The sequence below is a fragment of the Gopherus flavomarginatus genome, chromosome 10, assembly GCF_025201925.1.
Source record: "Gopherus flavomarginatus isolate rGopFla2 chromosome 10, rGopFla2.mat.asm, whole genome shotgun sequence".
NCBI lineage: Eukaryota > Metazoa > Chordata > Testudines > Testudinidae > Gopherus > Gopherus flavomarginatus.
Genome location: NC_066626.1, coordinates 40,131,040 through 40,152,791, shown reverse-complemented (window position 1 = coordinate 40,152,791; position 21,752 = coordinate 40,131,040). Strand labels below are relative to the sequence as shown.

Here is a 21,752-nt window from a genome sequence, read left to right as displayed (position 1 = left end):
AATAAGTATTCAAGAAAGACCTGCAGCAAACATTGCATGGGCAACATCCCGCATTGGGAAGCCTATATGGAGAACAGCTTTCACTTTGAGAGTTAATTAGACCCGGTGGAGGGCTTCCTGCTACCTAAAAGGACCTAATAAACCTGCTCCGAGCAAGCCAGCTCTCTGGGATTTAGCCACGGAACTTCCAGGCCATAAACTGGAGGTAGCTGAGCTTCAGGTGAAGTAGTTAACCGTAGTCCTGAGAGATCAAGTCTGGATGCAGAGGGAGCAGGATTGCAGCCACCATGGAAAGGCCTAGCAGCATCATGAATCAATGTTGATGGGGCCCAGCTGGGGCCATAAGAATGACCTGTGCCCAGTCCCGCTTGATCTTGAGCAGAACCTTCCTTGTGTCCTAGCAGGATAGGAAGAAAAGCGTAGTACAGGTGACCTATCCCTGAGAGCAGAAAGGCATCCGTGAACAATCCTGGGCTGTGATCCCACAGGGAACAGAACTGGTTACACTTCCTGTTGTGCCTGGTTGCAAATAGGTCTACCTGGGGAGAGCCCCACTGCTGGAAAATGTCCTTTGCGATATCCAGGCAAAGAGACCACTCCTGTGACTGAACAAAGACCTGCTAAAGTGATCTGCTAGCTCATTCTGTGCTCTTGGAAGGTGAGAAGCCTTGAGGTAGATTGAGTGGGCTATGCAGAACTCCCTCAGCTGAATTGCTTCTTGACATGGGGGACACCAGTGAAAGAGTGATCCCCTCCTGCCTGTTGAAATAGAACAAAACTTCAGTGTTGTCTGTAAGAAACAACATGCTCTTACCCGTAATGTGAGGAAAGAACACTCGACAGGCCAGGTGAACTGCCCTGAGCTCTCTGACACTGATGTGTAGTGAGAACTCTTCCAGAGACCAAAGGTCCTGAGAGTCCTGAGGGGTCCCAGGTGAGCTCCCCAGCCTAGCGCTGATGTGTCCAAGACCAGGGATATCAATGGTTGGGGCCATGAAAATGGAATGCTGGTGCAGACCACCAGTGGGTCCAGCCACCAGTTGCAGGAGGCGAGGACCAAGCAAGGAACTGTAAGAATTGAGTCTAGATGGTGACGGTTTAGTGAATACACTGAGGCCAGCCATGCCTGGCGCGTCTGAGCAGTCTTGTATGCTGCACTACATACGTACAGGAGGCCATGTGAGCGAAAACACCTCAAAGAATTCTGGACAGTTGCAACTGGGTGGCCCTTGAGGTGTACTATCAGAGACTTGGTCATCTGAAACCACCCTTCTGGATGGAAGGTTCTGGCCTGGGTAGAGTCGAGCATCGCTTCAATAAACTCTATCTTCTGTACCAGAGTGACGGTAGATTTCTGTACACTTATTAGCAGGCCTAGGGCGATGAGGAGGATACTAGATTCTACCTGGCCCTGGACCGGCTGCTGCCTAGCCAGTAATCCAGCTATGGGTAAACTTGCACCCCTCACCGCCTCAGAAAAGCTACCACTACTACTGTGCATTTTGTAAACACCAGCAGAGCTACTGACAGGCCAGACAGGAGTAACACGAATTGGTAGTGCGTGTAGTTCACAATGAACCTGAGGAACCTTCTGTGGCCTTGGAAAATCGATATATGGAAGTAGGCGTCTCTCAAATTGAGAGTGGCATACCAGTCCCCAGAATCCAGGGAGGGAATAATGGAAGCCAGGGAGAGCATGCAAAATTAATTTCTTGAGATAGCTGTTGAGCTAGTTGAGGTTTAGAATAGGATTTCGGGATTAAGAAATAACAGGAAGAGAACTCCTTACCCCTTAGATTTTGTTGAACCTCTTCCACTGCTCCTACCCAAAGGAGAGACTGAAGCTCCTGGGTCAAAGATTGTTTGTGAGAGGGATCCCTGAAGAGGGACAGGGAGGAAGGCTGGGTAGGAGGGGTGAAAATGAACTGGTGGGAATGTCCACTGTGATCAGCACTCAAACATTCCGTAGTGGTACGGAACATGAATGGATGAAGCGGGACAGGTGGTCCACAAATACAGGGTAAACTGGATCCGGAAACACAGGAGCTGGTATAATGTTCTTGAGCGTCCCACCAACAGGCCTGCTTGGAGTCTCCTGGGTGTTTGGGTGGGGCAGACAGTGATAATGACATAGTAGGGTGTGGTGGTCTATCCGTAAAACTCTTGCTCCTTTTCTTCTGCAGGTCCTGATGGGCCGGAGTACCTGGAGGACTGTTGAGATTTGTAGTGCTTCCTTGAAGTGGCTGGCATAAACAATCCCAGGGACGGAAGGGTCGCCCTGGAGTCCTTCAGTCCATGAAGCTTTGCATCACTCTGCCCCAAAAAAAGAGTGAAGCTTCCTCAAAGGGGAGATCCTAGAGGGTTTGCTGAACTCCTATGCATGGCCACTACAGAAGCCATTGACCTGGCCACTGAATCTGCTGCATCCAGGGCAGCTTGCACGGAAACCATCACTATGGATTTCTCCTTATCCATGAGCAAGGAGAACTCAAGCCTCGCCTCTTGCGATACCAAGTCTTTGAACTTCAACACGGAGTCCTACTTATTCAACAAGTCATATCAGCGGAGCAGCACCTGCTGGTTAGCAATCTTGAGCTGCAGACACCTGGCAGAGTAGACCTTTCTACTGAATAAGTCCAGCTTTTCTGAGTCCTTTGCTTTAGGTACCATAACTTGCAGACCCCACCTTTCCCTTTTATTGGCAGCAGAAAATACTTGGGATTTCAGGGAGGGGATGAATATACAGAAACTCATAATCCTTGGCAGGAACAAAGTATTTCCTCTTGGCTCTCTTTGAGGTGGAGAAGGGAAGTGCTGACTGGATCCCATGGAGTTGGTTCCTTGAACTTGGTACCAGGCTTGGTACTGGAGTCTGGATTATCTGTTGCCTGATGGGGAGGCAGAGCCCTTCTCTTGGGGGCCACCGAACAGGAGTGCCTCGAGTGGGGCCCTGGGATTGGCAGAAACCCCCACAGGCTCCAAAAGGGCTGTTGCATCAGCATAGGCACTTCAGTGACCACTAGGCCAACCACTTAATGGCACTCCTGTGCCCCAATCCAGGGCAGGGTAGGGATGACTGGAGGAGTGGCGGGGTCGACTCTTTGGATGAGAGGTGCATAACCCAACCTCCAACTCCAAGAACAAGGAGTCTCCATCTGGTGACCACAGAGGAGCAGTTCTCACCAGTGACGGAGATTGGTGCTGAGGCAGGGAAGGCTGTGTTGGGGTCAGGATAGTCGGTCTTTCCTTGGACGTACCAAGGAGACCGGTACCGGATGGTAACTGGAGCCACATGCTCTCATTTGTCTACCAGCACCATCACCACCAAAGCCTGTACTGTCAGTGACATCAGTACTGACAGCAACAGCAGATTCCTGGTGGCAGCAAACACCTCCAGTATGGACAGCGCCACAATAGCACTGGTACCACACTGTCCTTCTGGTGCCAATGGTTTATTCAGAACCAGACGCAATGGTGCTCACTGCTGCAATGCTGAGGCAGAGGAGTAGCTTGACTTAGGTCGCACTCTGCTCTGCTCCCCATGCCTGGCTTTCTTTGTTGTTGGGGAACGTCTTCTCTCAATCAGCTGCTTTTTATGCCTCCTCTTTGGCACCAAGGATGGCAAATGGTGCTGGGACTCTCACAAGGTTGGAGGAGCACTCCTCACAGACGCTGAGGTGCTCGGTGCTGAGTCCAACTGGCTTGGCTCAGAGGAAGGTCTTAGCGTTGTCTCCATAAGTAGGAACTTGAACCTGGCCTCCTAGTCCTTCTTCATATGGCATTTAACGTCCCTGAAAATCTGACAGCGATCCCTGATGCAAGCTTCACCCAAGCACTTCAAGCAACTGAAGTGCAGTTTAGTCAGGGGCAGAGTTTTGTTCCAGGAGGCCTTGAAGCCCGGTGACCGAGACATGCCTTGATACCGAGCACAGACAAAACTCTGCTAACGGAAAGAGAAAAATAAACTATACTAACGAAGACTATTAATTATACACAACTATCAGAAAAATAAAGACCACTGAGAAAGCTTGCCATAGCAAAGAGAACAGTTTCAGAGACCATCACAGGTGGTAAGAAGGAATTGAGGGGTCAACTGGGCCCTTTATACTGACGCTATGACTGTGCAGCACCAGAAAGCGCCTGAGCCTCCCAGACAGGTACCACTGAGGGAAAAATTTCCAGTGACTGATCGAGGCGCGCACGTACGTACAGTGGAATAGACACGTGCAAGCGCTCGAAGAAGAAACTGAATTTTGGCCAGTAATTATGGCATACATTCTAATTTCTTCAGTAATCTTCAAAAAGTTTCATTTAGTATGCCTCATAATTGGTGGGATATGCACAACTTATTTACACAACTCCTTTCAATGTTAATATAATCATGGTTGCAGCCAACAGATGGCACCAAAGAAGCTTATGTATCTTTAAAATCTATCAATATTATCATTTTTAAGCCCACACCCATCTATTTTTATGTTAATTAACTTTGGTGCTGTACATGTTCCTTGCATCACTGTATTCTAATACTCTGAAGTCAGAACTTGTACTCCACTACTATTAGAAAAACATTTACTGAGCAGTGATAGAGTTTGGAGAGACACTATGTATTGTATTTGAAAATAATTCCACCAATATTGAGGTATAATGCATCTTTTCTTGAATTTGGCTGACAGCTTTGTGTCCTTTACCCAGATTTAAGTCTCACTTGCATAACGGGACAGGATCCTTGGACATGCTGAAGAGACCTGCAGATGAGGAGCTTCTGGTGTTCAACATATTGCAGCATTATGCTCAACATGCCTGCCTACTCCTCAGAACAAAGAATAAAGAATGGATGTTTGAAAATTTATTCTTTCCTGCTCTTTGTTGTTCTTCCTCTCATTTTGCATTCAACTGTTTTTAAGACAAAATGGAATGACATAAATTACTTATGCCATACTGTCCTATACATCTTACTATACACTGCTTCTAAGTTTCATTTAAAAATGGGGATGTCAAGAGATTTAGAACCAGATCCTCTGTTGGTGTAAATCATGCAAGTTCCACTGACTTCAATCAACCCACACTGATTTATACCAGCAAGGATCTGACAACCTAAATTTTTTTGTATATTCATATTTTGGTTCCTGAATATTAGTGTTATCTTGTTTCTTTGCTTTATTCTCTATCCTATTATATTTCTGATAATCTTCAATAAAAGTAAAACACAGCTTTTTTTTTAAAAAATTTACCTTAGTATCTTACAAGGAGACATGTCTATTGTGTTAATTCTTATACACTTTTAAGTGGGTGGTGGTAGTTGTTTTTTTGTTTAAATACCTGTCAAAGAGGCCTAGCTGGCTCAAGTTGACTGACACAGACCTTAGGTCCAGACTGGTAGCAAAATGCCAGTACCACCAGTTGCCTGCTTTATTGTCTAAATGAAATGAATTGGATGTTTCAGTTCACTGGACTTGGGTGGGGATCAACATCACAACTTGGCATTAATTGTCACATTCTTGGCAGTCTCAGGAAAGGCACCAAAGGCTGACTAGGAATAGATGTTGGACAACCCTCTCATACTATATGGTCCCTCAAAAATAGGGTTGAGGCACACTGGTAGGGCAGTGTGGTGAAATTTTCACTGCCACTGCCTGTGCTGTACCTGTTCTGTGGACAAATAGAGGCCTTCAGTTTCCAGTGCTGTCAATCTGGCACCTTTCACGAGCACTACATTCACTTTAAAGAAAAAAAACTACAGTTAAAAAATACAAAGGAAATTAAAACAAAAAATTGAATTTAAGTAACTCAGGCAGTGACACAAATTGATATAAACGAGGCATTTCTAAATTAAGGCTAAGATTTTGCCAATGAGACTTCACTTCAACATCAACGTGCTCTTGTTGGTTTGTGTCACAACCCTAAAGTTACTTAAAATAGAACAAAGGCCAAGTAGGTGAGATCCCAGATTTCACATATCTTTGAAGCTGCATAGTCTCATTCTTATTACACCTATGATACAGGCACTTTAATACTGATTATTTCTGTTCTGAATTCAACTGCATTTAAGAAAGCTATTCATATTGTAGCTCTCATACCAAGTTTGCACTCCATGATCCCAAGATTGCTAACTGAAAATTAACTCCACTTCTTGCTTGTAATCAAAAAAAGGAAAATACCTGTAATTGACCATTTAATGAGCTCAAGTCTTCTGCTTTCTTCTCCAATGACTGCACCCACACTTTTCTTTTTTGTCGACATCTTGAAGCAGCAGCACGGTTTCGCTCTAGAAACTTTCTTCTTTTCTCATCAGGGTCTTCGTTCGCTGCTCTTCTTCGACGACCTCCTGTATTTTGCGTTTGTGGTGTGGGCTGAGCTGGGGAAGCCTGAAGGAAACAGGAACATCATAGTTCAGTGTAACGCAACATGTAACTCAAATGTAAGGGTTTGACTTACACGTATAAATGTACACACATTTATATAGGAAAACATCAATGATATTTCTGTTCTAATATTTAAAATGTAATTTTTGACTAAAGGAAATATTAAATAAACATCCTAATACTATGAATACTGTCTTGTGGTTTTCGTTGTGGTTTTGCTCACTAGTAAACTACATTTAATATTCTCAGTATTTTAATCATGACCTACTGGTTTCCAGATTTGTAATCTTGCTGCAAAAATTCACTCCATTCTGATACTTGGCATACAAGTAAGCCTGAAAGAAGTAACTTTTTATATTTTTTTTCAAACATTCTTTTACCCATTTTAAAGTTACAGGAAGACAAAATATTTACAACTTTTAAGTTATAAAAAATGATTTAACTAAAAATGACTTTGCAAAATGAAATTTATCAGGCAACAACTTCATATAGTTTCTGTTTCTGGTGTTTTCCAAACACCTATCATCCCAAAACTTAGCTGTACTTTGGTTGTTATGTAATATTTGCCCAATATATAACAACTGCCTGTCACAAGGATCTGGACAAAGCATTAGTATTAACTAATCCCTAGAAAAGTAATTTCTTACCTGTTACTTCTGGCTTTTCCAAGTCCCTCTATGCCAGCCCAGACATGGATAGGATCAAAGTAGTTAGAAATGAAAATATCCTATTAGATCATACAGTCCACCCTCTACATGGGCAGAATATAGTCCCCAATAAAAGGACTGTTGCGTTACAGCTATACAACCTTGGATCTTCAAGTCTTATCAGCCAATAAAGAGGATAAAATTCTACCTTGAATTAATTCTACTCATAAAGGGACCTGGCCGACTCTGCATGCTTAATACTTGTTATACAATAAATAATAATAAAATAAAATAAATAATAAACTATTAAAAAAAACCAGAAATCAAAGTACCAATGCTAACTTCCACAGCGCATAATATGAAATCTAGACTGGTATAAAGGGACTCTGAGAAGTTAAATTAACAGTTAAGAATTGACCATTTGCAAATATTTCTTACTGATTAGATACTGAGAACTTTCACACTAGTTCCCATTAACCAGATTATACACAGGGTACGTATACCTAGAAGAAAAATTGGGACCAATACATAAATAAAAATTCTACCTTGTCAGGGCAGCATCTGCAGAGACTGCCACATCAAGATTAACAACATAAAAAGTACAGAAGGACACAGAGGTGACGATGTTACACAGTCTCAATCCAAGAGTAGACATTGCTCTTGTGGATGGACTCAGTAAGAACAGCCTCTTTATCCTGGGCAGCATACACCTGCTTAACCAAGCCTCAAAACCAGAAGGGGACAAGATGTTTTAAAAGGGACGCCTGATGTTCGGTGTTTGAATGGCTTGGTTTTCAAATATGCTGAGCACCCAGCTTCTCCCATTGCCTTTAGTGGGTGCTCAGCACTTTTGAAAAATCAGACTACATCTTTAGGTGCCTGAATATGACAGAATCATGGAATATCAGGGTTGGAAGGGACCTCAGGAGATCATCTAGTCCAACCCCCCTGCTCAAAGCAGGGCCAATCCCCAACTAAATCACCCCAGTCAGGGCTGTGTCAAGCCTGACCTTGAAAACCTCTAAGGAAGGAGATTCCACCACCTCCCTAGGTAACCCATTCCAGTGCTTCACCACCCTCCTAGTGAAAAAGTTTTTACTAATATCCAACCTAAACTTCCTCCACTGCAACTTGAAACTATTACTCCTTGTTCTGTCATCTGCTACCACTGAGAACAGTGCAAATCCATCCTCTTTGGAATCCCCTTTCAGGTAGTTGAAAGCAGCTATCAAATCCCCCCTCATTCTTCTCTTCTGCAGACTAAACAATCCCAGTTCCCTCAGCCTTTCCTCATAAGTCATGTGCTCCAGCCCTCTAATCATTTTTGTTGCCCTCCGCTGGACTCTTTCCAATTTGTCCACATCCTTCTTGTACTGTGGGGCCCAAAACTGGACACGGTACTCCCGACGAGGCCTCACCAATGTCAAATAGAGAGGAATGATCACGTCCCCTACTTATACAGCCCAAAATGCCGTTACCCTTCTCGGCAACAAGGGCACACTGCTGACTCATATCCAACTTCTTGTCCACTGTAGCCCCTAGATCCTTTTCTGCAGAACTGCTGCCTAGCCATTCAGTTCCTAGTCTGTAGCAGTGCATGGGATTCTTCCGTCCTAAGTGCAGGACTCTCCACTTGTCCCTGTTGAACCTCATCAGATTTCTTTTGGCCCAATCCTCTAATTTGTCTAGGTACCTCTGTATCCCATCCCTACCCTCCACTGTATCTACCACTCCTCCCAGTTTAGTGTCATCTGCAAACTTGCTGAGAATGCAGTGCACATCATCCTCCAGATCATTAATAAAGATATTGAACAAAACTGGCCCCAGGACTGACCCTTCGGGCACTTTCCTTGATACTATGAACATAAACATCCATTTTTGGAAGTCTTGGCCAAGATATCTAAACTTTAAATGCTATTTTGCCTTTTTTGCTACTTCACAAACCAACAAACAGGGGATCTGTTTTTCTAATTTTCAAAATTCTCTTCAGATAGGAAATGCAAAGCTTGTTATATAGTATGTATGAATGTATGTTCCTCAGTCAGTTTCACTAGGCCTGACAGAACAAGGGGGAGAAAAACTTCCTGACCAAACACACAGACAAATTATTTTAAACTGTCTTCTTTTGCACCAAACAATTGTGACCAAAAATTGTAACATTCAGATCTTACTGCTTGATTGCACTGACAGCATTTACACCTCCTGTTAATGAGTCTGCTACTGGTTATAGGTACAAAGAAAAAGAAGGTTAAGAATCCTTTACAATTTTGACCCTTCATTAATATCTTGTTCTGATGAAAAAACCGGTAAGGATAGAGGGAGCTTCATGCTCAATTTTCTAGGCAAGCAGATGGCCATTATTAATACAACATTATGGCCAGAAATCTTTCTAAAGCACTCCACAGAAGCTCTTTTCAAATCCCTGAGAAGATTTTCATGATAAAGTTGAAATCCCATGCAACTATGACAAAGTCTTTGCTTTTGTTTTTCAGCTGCCCTAAAAACTGAATACCACCTCACCTCTAAAAGGAAAACCCCAGAGGAATACTTTAGCTTGATTCTTAAGGCCCTGCCAATTGCTTTATAAATCCTGAAGGGAGTCGATCTTCAGGTCTTTATTTTGAACATCCTTAAAAAGACTAGCATGTGATATTACAGTTCAAGAGATCCACTACCATGTGAGAGGGTTCCAGCCTGGTACTACAGATCCATCACAGTATCCCCAGGTAACAGACAAGAGAAGAGACACACTATACATCTTTTCTTTGAAGGTCTAACTCCAAAAGCTAGAGCTTGTCAACACAGGAGCAATGATATTTGAGGATACGTCTTTCATACCAGCTTTTACACTGGCAGAAGTTCTACAGCTGGGAAAACAGACAGGAGAGAGATACAGGTCATCTGATTTTAAGGACACTGACTAGGGGAAAGAAAGAACTCCTGAACAGACACAGTGACCAATTGCTGACAACCTCTGTCTACAAAATGTCATTTTCCTAGTGTACGTTAACCTACAAAAGGAAGTTATCATCTGAAATACACTCAATATAGCGATGCTTCCTTCATGTTTGTCTCTTTCTCCCTCACAAAAGGGGTGTGTGCTTCTGTTTTCACTGTGCTATTTAGTAAGCCTGGATTTTCTTGAGAAAGAGCTTTCCAGACAGGCTTCTCTGACCAGATGAAAGCAGGTCAACAGCACACCTCTGAGGTAAAAACTGTAGCTTCTGAATCCTTCTTCTAGAATCAAGGGAACCAGACCTCTCCCCAACTCTCAATTGTATATCTATTCCCCTTCTCCAACTTGGCTCATTGTTCCCACCTATTTTCATCCTACTCCTAGTCATCAACTAGAATAGCTCTCCCAAAATCACCATCCAACATCCAAGAGAGCACAGTAAACTAACTAAATCATACAGTGAGTCCCTCATTTTATATCAGTCAATAACAGCTCTTTCAAGCAAGAAACTTGAAATGACTGGAAAAATATTTTAAAAGGTGCTTATGATATTTAATATTAAACTAATACAATACCATGGTAACCCTTGTTTTGTCAATATTTTCCAGATGTATCTTAACTTGCTGCACAATTTTCAGTTTACCCCAGAATTCAATGCCAATGTGCTATAGAAATCAGGAGGCCTTAGTTTTCTTACCGAGTAGGTAAGACAACCCCCATTTTTTCCAATATTGGTTCATAACACATCTCAATCTTATTCTCAATATATAAAATAAAAGGAAAAGGATCAGAGATTTTTGCGTAACAGTAAAAGGAGTTAGAAGTACATCTTGGCTTTGTTGTCCTACCGGTGTTTCTGTAGTTGATGTAGCAGGCTGTTGTAATGACTGTGATCGGGCTTCCTCTGACTGAGTCCTAATCAATCCACTAGCATGCCCCTTGGCAGTATCTCCATTTGTGACCTGAGGATGCTGCTGGGTCAAGGCAGCTTTCAATCTCTGAAAGTAGAGTAAGAAAATAGTGTGTCACATTTTTCATAAAGGAAGATACTGTGATAACAGATTAAATAATAGCTATTTATATAGCAGTTGCACTCATATACTGCTAGCTACTTTCCAAACATACACAATAAGCTCACACTTTAAGATAAGAAACACAAAGGGTGCAGGAGGATGAAACATCAAAAAAAAATGTTTTAAAAGTCTAATTGGCTTTCTATTAGTTGAAAATTGCTTGCAACCATCACTGTAGAAGTGAGTATTGAAGAGGAATATGAGGAAGTTAAAGGGTAACGGCATTATGAGCAAGTTTAGGAAGGGCATTCCTTCTACACAGCATAACATGGAAGAAAATGCACAGAACGGTGTCGAAGAAGTGAACTAATACTATTGATGGAGTGGAGTAGCCAGTGTACAACAGGGGTAGGCAACCTATGGCACGCGTGCCAAAGGCGACACGCAAGCTGACTTTCAGTGGCATTCACACTGCCTGGGTCCTGGCCACCAGCCCAGGGAGCTCTGCTTTTTAATTTAATTTTAAATGAAGCTTCTTAAACATTTTAAAAACCTTATTTACTTTACATACAACAATAGTTTATTTATATATTATAGACTTATAGAAAGAGACCTTCTAAAAACGTTTAAATGTATTACTGGCACACGAAACCTTAAATTAAAGTGAATAAATGAAGGCTCGGCACACCACTTCTGAAAGGTTGCTGACCCCTGGTATACAATGCGATAGAGAGACGAGAATGGATAAATACACAGACAGTAAAACCAGCCACAGGAAATTTCTTTCAAACCCGAATTTAAAAACTTCTGGTGGGTTTATAGTTTGTTTTAAATCATATTCTTTGTTCTAAGATGATATCTTGATAATGCATTAAATAATTGACATCTTTTAACTCAGATATGGAATTTAACTAATGTTTACATAGTGCATGGGCTAAATATTTTCAACAATAGTTTACAAAAGCTTTTATGAGCTGATTTATTAAGCAACACAATTACAAACTGTATCTGTATACAATATATTTCAAGAGCCACAGATTTTATATATTTAACCATGTGCTATATTCTAAAGCAGATCTTATTGACTGTATTAGTCTATTTGATAATAAAGTTTAAAACCGCTTGAAAATAAAAGCTATGCTTTCACTATAAATGTGAATTAGAATTACAGCAAATTTTCAACAAAAGGTAATGTATTCTGTTTACAACAAGCTTATATGCCTGTGGCATGATGACATATGAATGGCCATAACGGGTCAGACCAAAGGCCCATCTAGCCCAGTATCCTGTCTTCTGACAGTGGCCAATATCAGGTGCCCGTGAGGGAATGAACATAACAGACAGTCATCAAGTGATCCATTTTCTTTTGCTCATTCCCAGCTTCTAGCAAAAGGATGCTAGGGACACCATCCCTGCCCATCCTGGCTAACAGGCATTGATGGACCTATCTTCCATGAATGTATCTAGTTCTTTTTTTGAACCATGTTATAGTCTTGGCCTTCACAACCTCCTCTTGCAAAGAGTTCCACAGGTTGACTGGGCGTTATGTGAAAAATACTTCCTTTTGTTTGTTTTAAACCTGCTGCCTATTAATTTCATTTGGTGACACCTAGTTCTTGTGTTATGAGGAAGAATAAATAACACTTCCTTATTTACTTTCTCCACACCAGTCATGATTTTATAGACCTCAATCATATCCCCCCTTAGTCATTTCTTTTCCAAGCTGAAAAGTCCCAGTCTTATTAATCTCTCCTCATATGGAAGCCGTTCCATACCCCTAATCATTTTTGTTGCCCTTTTCAGAACCTTTTCCAATTCAAATACATCTTTTTTGAGATGGGGCGACCACATCTGCGCGTATCATGGATTTATATATAGGCAATATGATATTTTCTGTCTTATTATCTATCTCTTTCTTAATAAAAGACTGACTTAGGTATCCTCAATGGCTATATTAATAGGTTTGCTTTTATTTTCAAATTTTGCACTCTCACAGTAAGATTTTATTCAGTGTTATTAAACAATTTCCCTGCAAGATAAACTGTGTATGAGGATTTATCTCTCCAGTGAGCAGTACTGTACTTAAAACCATCAACTTCATTAAAAACTACATTAGTATACTTTTACAACAAATTAACAAAGATTTACTACATGGCAGTCTAAAATACATAAAAATGCACAACTCTCTTGAATAATCTTTATTATTGCAGATTTCTTTTATATTTGTGCAGAAAGTAGCAAAAATCATCAATATTTATTATCCTCTTTTGAATGCCACTAGGCTTACAGTGTAAATTCAGCTCTCCTGTGTACCATAGACAAAAGTGCACAAGAAAGAAGGTCATTAATTCAATAATGGCAAAAAGCAGACATATTGATGAGTAAGGCAGAAGCACTCCTGCTCCTCACCCTGAGAAGCCCCTGAAGATACTAGGAAGAATAGTGGAAAATAAGCTTGTCACCTTTCTCTGAATACAAGACTCCTCACTACCCATAGGAGGATGACCACAGCTTGATTCCCAACAGGGCTTTACCTAAGGAAAGCTGTGGGGACAGATGGGGACTCAGATGGATGCCTCCACAGGTTTGGATAAGCATACGAACTTGTAGATGCTCAGCTAAAATCCAAATCTTACAAGATGCTGAATTGAGATATTTGTGTTTAAATAGCCTAAAATTCACATTCAGCCCTACAACACCTAGAGACTACTTGGAGTACGATAAGATATTACAAGCATAACTGGTAGCAATGCTCATTGTTAAGGTTACTTAGCACCTTCCATTATAGGTTCCTGCTTTCAGTTGCTTATAAATTTTGTCTAATTTTAACCATTTGGACTGGAATTTTCCATACTCTCTTTCTTCATCTCAGACTGAAGTTTTTTTGAAAGTTTTATCAAGAGGTTCTGCTAAATTTGAGACTGAAGAGTGACAAAAACTATTTTTTCCGATGATAAATTTCTCTTTCCAGGAATTTCTCTGAAGAGCTCTGGCACCTCCATGCATTGGAGCATAAACTTGAAATTTAGCGAAGAGGATAGTCCTGATATCAAACAGCCTTTTGCTGTTTTTGTAAAAGTCCATCCAGATCTACATATGATCAGCAGAGGTTGTTGGAGGCTTATTGCTAAAAAGTCTCCAAATACTCTATTCTGAACTGACATTTCCCAGAGCCACAGAACTCACTACATACCAACTGCACTAAGCATGCCCTCAGAACTGACAAGAGTCTGCTACACAGTAGGCACAGAGCTAGATATATGAAGACAGGAGGCAATGGAAGGCATCCAAACTCTTGGCCTGGGAAAAGGTGTACTGGGGGCAGTGAGTCAAGAGGAGATGAAGTTCCAGTCTTAGCTCTTCAGCTGACCAGTGTTAATTCTGTGAACTTCCAAGCCATTATTGTTAAGCAAGGACTCATACCCTCCCCTACTTTAGGAGGCCGGAAAGGATCTTAATCCATTTTACAATTAAAGTAACAGCTTGAACAAAGCCAATTCTGTCAGAGTTGAGAACAGAACCCAAAGCTCTAAAAAGGCAAGTCACATAAGTTGCTTTTCACAACAAATTACACCAAATCTATGTGTTTAGCTGTGGTGCTTGGCTAGATTATACTGGCCTTCAGAGCCAGGAATAGAATCCAGAATCCCTAACTTCCAACATTCCTTTGCTGTTCTGCAAGCAGTTGTGCAAGCCACTGACATGGCAGCTGTAGTAACATGTCCCCCTTCAGTAACTGGTTCACAAAGACAATATCAGCTTACTATCACAATTAGTTATTGCTTTAATTCAAGTGTTTTCTTGCATAAGATGTCAAGGGCACCTAGAGTATTGTATTGGCACTCTTATTACAGTGTGCATAAATCTTAACTAAGTGGTCGAAGCCTATGCTATCCCTCTAGAAGTCTTGGGTTCCTGGTGATAACCCATGCAGTTGGTTTTTTAAAGAAGCTATGACACTTCTCACTAGAATTTAAGAGATTATGGAGAGAGTGAATAAAGAAAAGTTATTTACTTGTTCCCATAATATAAGAACTAGGGGCCACCAAATGAACTTAATGGGCAGCAAATTTAAAACAAATAAAAGGAAGTCCGCTGCAAAATCCTACCTCCATGCCTCATTGTGGTGCAGCGACGACCCTGGCCGTCTGACAACTATGGTAGTGGGGCTACCCTGCCCTGGTAGGTCTAACCATGCTACAAAGGTGTTGGACTATCCAATCCAAGGAGGGGGATTGCTCTATCAGAGGAAAGAGAGTTTTTCCTTCTTCTTAGAGGTTGAAGGCTAGCTAAGCTTGAGGAGGTACGTATGCCTTCCCGCCTAGCCAGTGGGACGGCTTAAAGATAACGGCTAAAACAACATGAGTAAATGGGTCTTAGTTCCCTGCGTGTCATCAAACCGTTCTTTGGTGGTCGAGTGAAAACTGAGCAACGAGCAGTTGCTAAAAATGTCAGGTGCTAGGCCAACATGGAAAAGGACAACCCTCGCTGTGTGTACTTATAATTGTAGGTCACTGGCAAGAGAGGAAATGTTAAACCATCTAATGGAGAAGAAGAAAAGGATAAGATGCGATATCCTCAGTATCTGCGAAACTCAACGAAAGAAGGAGTTGGAAGTCAACTGAAAGGATGGAAACACTGTGAGGCTCGGAAAGGGAGATGGTGCTAGAAACGGAGTCGTCAGATTTATTGTTAGTAAAGATTGGGTTTCGAAAGTCATATCATGCCAGCTAATATCATCACGTATTGGTGTGCTGCATCTTCAGATGGAGTCAAAAGCTATCCTCAAGGTCATCCAGGCCTATGCTCCCACAAGTGCAAGTGAGGACAAAGAAATGGAAGAATTCTACCAAGAACTAGAAAGAGCCCTCATGCAAAAGTCCACTTACGATGGGAGATTTCAGTGCTAAGGTCGGGTGAGGGAAAGCTGGTGAAAAGTTCATAGGGAGATACGGCAGTGGCGAAAGAAATGAAAGAGAAGAAAGGCTGGTAACAATGGCAGAAACGAAAGAACTGTATGTGGCAAACACCTGGTACAAAAAGAAGACTGCAAAAAGGTGGACATGGATTGTGCCAAACGCAAAGAGTAAGAATGAAATCGACTATATTTTACTTAATAAAAGGCGCATCGTTCAAGACATCTCTGTGGTGCAGCCCTTCAAAACTGGCAGTGACCATCACCTCCTTAGAGAAAAGTTGATTTTCGATGAAGCAGTGGAAAAGAAAGTTTTACAGATAGCAAACAGGAAACAGCGCCCGAAGACATTTGATGAAGCAAAGCGGAAGAAAGCGATTTCTGGGTTTGACTGGAGCCAGACAGAAAAGTGTGACGAGGACTATAGTATCTTTGCTGACAAGCTGAGACGTTGCATAAAAGCAGCTGAAATTGAAAAGATGAAGACAACAAAGGGAAGAATCTCGAACAAAACAAAAAGCTTGTTAGAGAAGCGGAGAAATATGAAAAGGAGCTCGGATAACAACCTCAAGTACTCCATTCTGTGCAAGCTTATACAGCAAAAACTGAAGGATGACTTTGAGAACTTCCGGAAAGAAAAGCTCCTTAAAACAATTGAATCACGCAAGAGCCTCAGGACATGCACGCGGGAATTGGTGCAGTATAGATTGAGCGTAACAACATTGAAGAATAAGGACGGAGAGACAGTAATTTACAGAGTAGGGATGAAGGAGGTCTGCAAGGACTTCTATATAGAACTGTTGAAATCAAGAATCAACGCCCCTCTCTCAACGCTCCAAGAGTCAGAAGAATGCGTCCCCCCAGTAATCATCAGCGAAGTCCAAAGTGCACACCACCAGATGAAGAAGGGAAAAGCTCCAGGCAAAGATGGAATAACGTCAGAAATGATTTCCACAGGAGGCGAAAAACTTTGGAAGACCTTCGCTTTAAGATTCAGTTGATATCATGAAGTAGGAAAAATATCATCAAGCTGGAAAGACTCAAATACTATCTTGCTGTACAAGAAGAGGGAACGAGAAAATCTTAAGAACTATCGCCCTATATGCCTGCTCTCTCATATCTATAAACTCTTTACAAAAGTGATAACGAACCGATTCTCGCAGAGTCTGGATGAACAACAGCCGAGACAGCAGGTGGGGTTTCAAAGAAATTTCAGCATGATTGACCACATATTTACCCTTAGCCAGCTCCTAGAAAGAGCGAGGGAATACAAACTCCCGCTGTGCATTGTTTTAGTCAACTATGAAAAGGCCTTCGATAGCGTCGAGTTCAACACAATATAAAAGGCGCTTGCAGAGCAGGGCATTAACACACAGTACATCAGTTTGTTGAAAGAAGTGAACACTGAATGTACAACAGACATTACTCTCCTCGAAACTCCCCTCCGCATCCCAGTCGAGAAAGGCATAAAGCAAGGAGATACAATTTCACTGAAACTATTAACTGCCTGCCTTGAAATGGTTATGAACAAGATCAATTGGAGAAGTGGTGTTAATATAAATGGAGAACGATTATCTCATCTCAGATTTGCGAACGACACCGTACTAATTGCCAAAAGCACCAACCAACTGCAGAGCATGCTATGAAGACTCAACAAGAATAGCAGTCAGGTCTGTCTGAAAATGCACCATTGCAAAACGAAATACATGCGATCAGACATCTTACTAAAAGCCTGAATAACAGTAACAGGAGAAGAAATTGAAGAAGTGGAACAGTACATAAATTTGGGCCAAGGAGTTAATATGCGCCAAGACATGAACGGAGAACTCTCGCGAAGGATTTGTGCAGGATGGTGTGCATTTAATTCCATCAAGGACATCCTCAAAGGAAAAATCGACAAGACGACACGTACAAATACCTTCAATTCAACAGTGCTGCCAGCCATGCTCTATGGCAGTGAAATGTGGGCACTGACGAAGAGAAAAGAACAGCGGCTGTTGGTAGCTGAAAGGGCAATGGAACGAGCTATGTTGGGAGTTTTCCTTCTGGATCGTATCCCAGATGAAATTACCAGAGAACGCAGCAGTGTGAAAGATTGGCAGGCCACATAGCACGGTTCATGGACAACAGATGGACTGCAATCATTACTGAGTGGTACCCGCGAGAACAGAAAAGACCACCTGTTCGTACTCCAAGAAGATGGGAAGATGACATTGTAAAACATTTTGGTCAAATGTGGAGAAGAAAGGCAAGAATGTGAGAAGAATGGCGGACGTGTTGTGATCAGCGCAGTCTTAATGACAGCTGAAGACCGATCGATCCAGGTGATCCAGGTGAAAAAGAAGTTCTTCTTCACACAGAGCACGGTCAACTTGTGGAACTCCTTGCCTGAAGAGGTTGTGAAGGCTACAACTATAACAGGGTTTAAAAGAGAACTGGATAAATTCATGGAGGTTAAGTCCATTAATGGCTATTAACCAGGATGGGTAAGGAATGGTGTCCTTAGCCTTTGTTTGTCAGAGGGTAGTGATGGACGGCAGGAGAGAGATCACTTGATCATTACCTGTTAGGTTCACTCCCCCTGGGGCACCTGGCACTGGCCACGGTCAGTAGACAGGATACTGGGCTGGATGGACCTTTGGTCTGACCCAGTACAGTCATTCTTATGTTCTTAAGAAATACAACCTTAATGCACCCCCCCCTTGTGCATGTTTTATTAGAGTTGGCCAGGAATTCTGGAAAATGACAAATCATCTAATTTAAAATATTTTGCAGAAACATATATTCTATGAACTTCTGACAACCACATGCTGGGTTCCCTTGCAACTGTAACTTCTGGCTCTAGGTGCGGTTCAGCTCCTGATTCAGGACTTCCAGCTTCCCTGCCATGGAGCTGGAAGCCCTGCAACTTGGGCTCAAGATTTCCAAAATGAAACATTTAGATTATTCTGAAATACGTTTTTGGGAAATTTTCCCTTTTGCAGGACATTTCAGATTTGAATTTTCCATCCAGAATTTTGGAATTTTCCACAAAACAGAAATTCTGACTTTTGACTAGCTCTGTGTGTTATGGTTACAGAGAGCAGGAAGGATACTCCCTTGTGTTTATGGTACTAGACGAAGACTTCAGTGAGTTCGTGTTTGCCCTGGCTGTTAGGACCTTATGTAAGGCTAGCCAAGCTCATAATGCATACATATAAAGGATCAAATTAAGGCTGCATGGGGAACTTCTATCATAGCATTTTCCTAATTTTTGAGTGCTTGACTTTGCAAAATTAACATTATTTTGTTTTTGTACATAATATTTAAAAAGCAGTGCTAATGAGCTCTGCACATTTTTTTTCACACTGCACATTTTCCCAGCTCTGGCAGGGACACAGGAGGTTGCTGGAACAATTTGCCTGAGGACGAAAGGGAGTAACTTGCCCCAACCTCTTACGGAACTAAAAAGTCACTTCCAATACCAAACACAGAGGAAAACTGCCATCCTGTGTCGGCAATTTTTACTTAATTCTATATTTTGCAAATTCTAAATGCTCATTAAAATAAGTTAATTTTCCTACTACTGTAAACACAGCTTTGCAAAAAAAAAAAAAAAAAAAAAACCCCAAAACCTCCAAGCCCTGCCACCAACTGTTTCCAGTCAAACAAGAGCAAGAGCAAAAGTTCATCCTTTGTTCACTCAATTCTCCGTACTAAAATGTAATGTCCAGTTAGAACCATTCCCCCCTCATTCTGAAAGTACAGCTGGAGAATTAGTAGTTTAATGGTGAACTGTCAGGGCAATGGACTGGATAATCTGACACAGGGGTCGGCAACCTCTGGCACGCGACTCGCCAGGGTAAGCACCCTGGTGGGCCGAGCCAGTTTGTTTACCTGCCATGTCAGCAGGTTCAGCTGATCGCGGCTCCCACTGGCTGCGGTTCGCCGTCCCGGGCCAACGGGGGCGGTGGGAAGCCATGACCAGCACATCCCTCGCCTGTGCCACTTCCCACTACCCCCATTGGCCTGGGACAGTGAACCTCAGCCAGTGGGAGCCGCAGTCTGCCAAACCTGCAGACATGGCACGTAAACAAACTGACCCGGCCCGCCAGAGTGCTTACCCTGGTGAGCCGTGTGCCAGAGGTTGCCGACCCCTGATCTAACAAATATTTTCTGTTTCTAGAGCTGGGCAAATATTTAATAGTTATATGGCAAATTTCAGCTCATTTTGTCTTCAAAAATTTTCTGCAAAGACTGATTTTTCTCAAATGTATTATTTTCAATTATGAGCTGAATAACTTCAAATATTTCTTAACTACAGCTTGCTGATAAGCAGTTCAATGCAAATACTAAATAGTCACAATTGGAACTGTATTCATTAGATACAAATTAGATGTTATGTTTCTATTCCAGTTTTTAAATCAGGTTTCTGATGCAAATGCTAACCATTACAAAATAAAAATTATTCTGTGCAAATATGCTGTAATACTGGTTAAAGTCATTAGGTTCAATGAACCTGCTAGCACAGCCATTTGCTAGAACAGTAACAAAGAAAATGCATAGGGGTGAGAAGATAGGCAAAGTAAAGTCTTTTAAAAATATTTGCAGGAAAACTTTTTGCAGTATGCATCCAGCTCCATTTTTTTTAAAAACTCCTAACTGCCATGATTCTATTGAACTGAACACAAAAATCTCTCATACTAAATTTGCCAAGTTAAAATCAAAGAAAATTCAAATGTAAGGTTCCAATAGCAATGTTAACTCTGACAAAGTGCACATGCATTTTGCCTATTGAAAATTTTCCAATTAAATGTGTAACATAATATTACTGTCTATGTTGTGAAATGTATACCATCAGACACACGACTTGCAAATGGCCACACTAATATTGTTTTGGAAACTTGACTTTTGTATATAATGCTAAAGGTTACACAGTTAAAAATACATTTTTTGCATTTCAAAGTAAATAAATCCCATTTGAAAATTTGTTATATAGTTGAAACAAAATAGATATTTACCACAGAAATAGGAATACAAAACAATTCCCTGTTTTAGGCACAGTAGAGATTGAGAGATGTATATAAGAAACCCAAACACCAGATAAGTATTCCAATACTTGCATGTGGCATATGGGTCGACACTGTATTTCAACAGAATAGTGGAGTAGTCACCCAAAATATTATGAATTTTAGTTTTAAAAATCTGATACATTACCACATATATTAAAGATTTATTCTTTATATAGTTATAGTATTATATGTGAAGAAATAATAATGGCTAATCATAATCTAGATGCTTATTCGAATTAGGTTAAATCATCACAGAATAAAAATCTGATTTTAAAATATTTTAACATTTAAATCTTTATTAGTGAAATTTTAATGTGCATGTGTACCCTTGAAAACAAATCCTTATCACATCTGTCAAAATTTGGTAGGAATAGATCACTCCATCAATAGCTCACAGAAACTAGATAATATTCTCTAGAAACAATTTATGAAAAAGTCAGATCCATATTTCATATCTGCCACAAAAGCTCATCAGAGTAATAACCCTCCTTCTCCTGGGTGTTATCCTACCATCTGCTGCTCTATTACTTATCTTTATTTTGCAACTAATTAGCAGCATAATCTTCTAAATTCAGCAAGTTAATTATCATTATTGTGGTCTATGCAGCATCATCAGTCCTCATGAAGTCTTGTCTCTCCACCCCCAGAGAACCTATGAAAATGAACTAGGTTGGGAGAGGGTCTGTTTCTTTAGAGTAGGCTCATTAGGTGTTTGCTGATTAGCTCGGCACGCAGAGAGGCAGGTCAGAAGAATTCTGCTGAACACAAGGTCCCATGCCGGGCTCAACCAAGCTAATATAGGTTTCTG

The 21,752-nt window shown here is 41.4% G+C and overlaps 1 protein-coding gene across 2 annotated transcripts in view; it reads right to left on the bottom strand.

Moving 5' to 3' along the window:
• The window catches only part of ATF2 (activating transcription factor 2), a 93,488-nt gene that overhangs the window by 16,367 nt on the left and 55,369 nt on the right, over positions 1-21,752 (bottom strand). The window contains exons 11-13 of one of the 2 annotated variants that reach the window (XM_050969029.1): positions 10,814-10,963; positions 6,159-6,365; positions 5,645-5,718 (exon numbers count right to left, since the gene is read on the bottom strand). In XM_050969029.1, the coding sequence (XP_050824986.1) occupies positions 5,716-5,718; positions 6,159-6,365; positions 10,814-10,963 (360 nt within the window). In that variant the 3' untranslated portion in view covers positions 5,645-5,715. Of the gene's footprint in view, positions 1-5,644; positions 5,719-6,158; positions 6,366-10,813; positions 10,964-21,752 lie in introns of those variants that run through there. The other variant, XM_050969028.1, reaches the window with a different exon arrangement.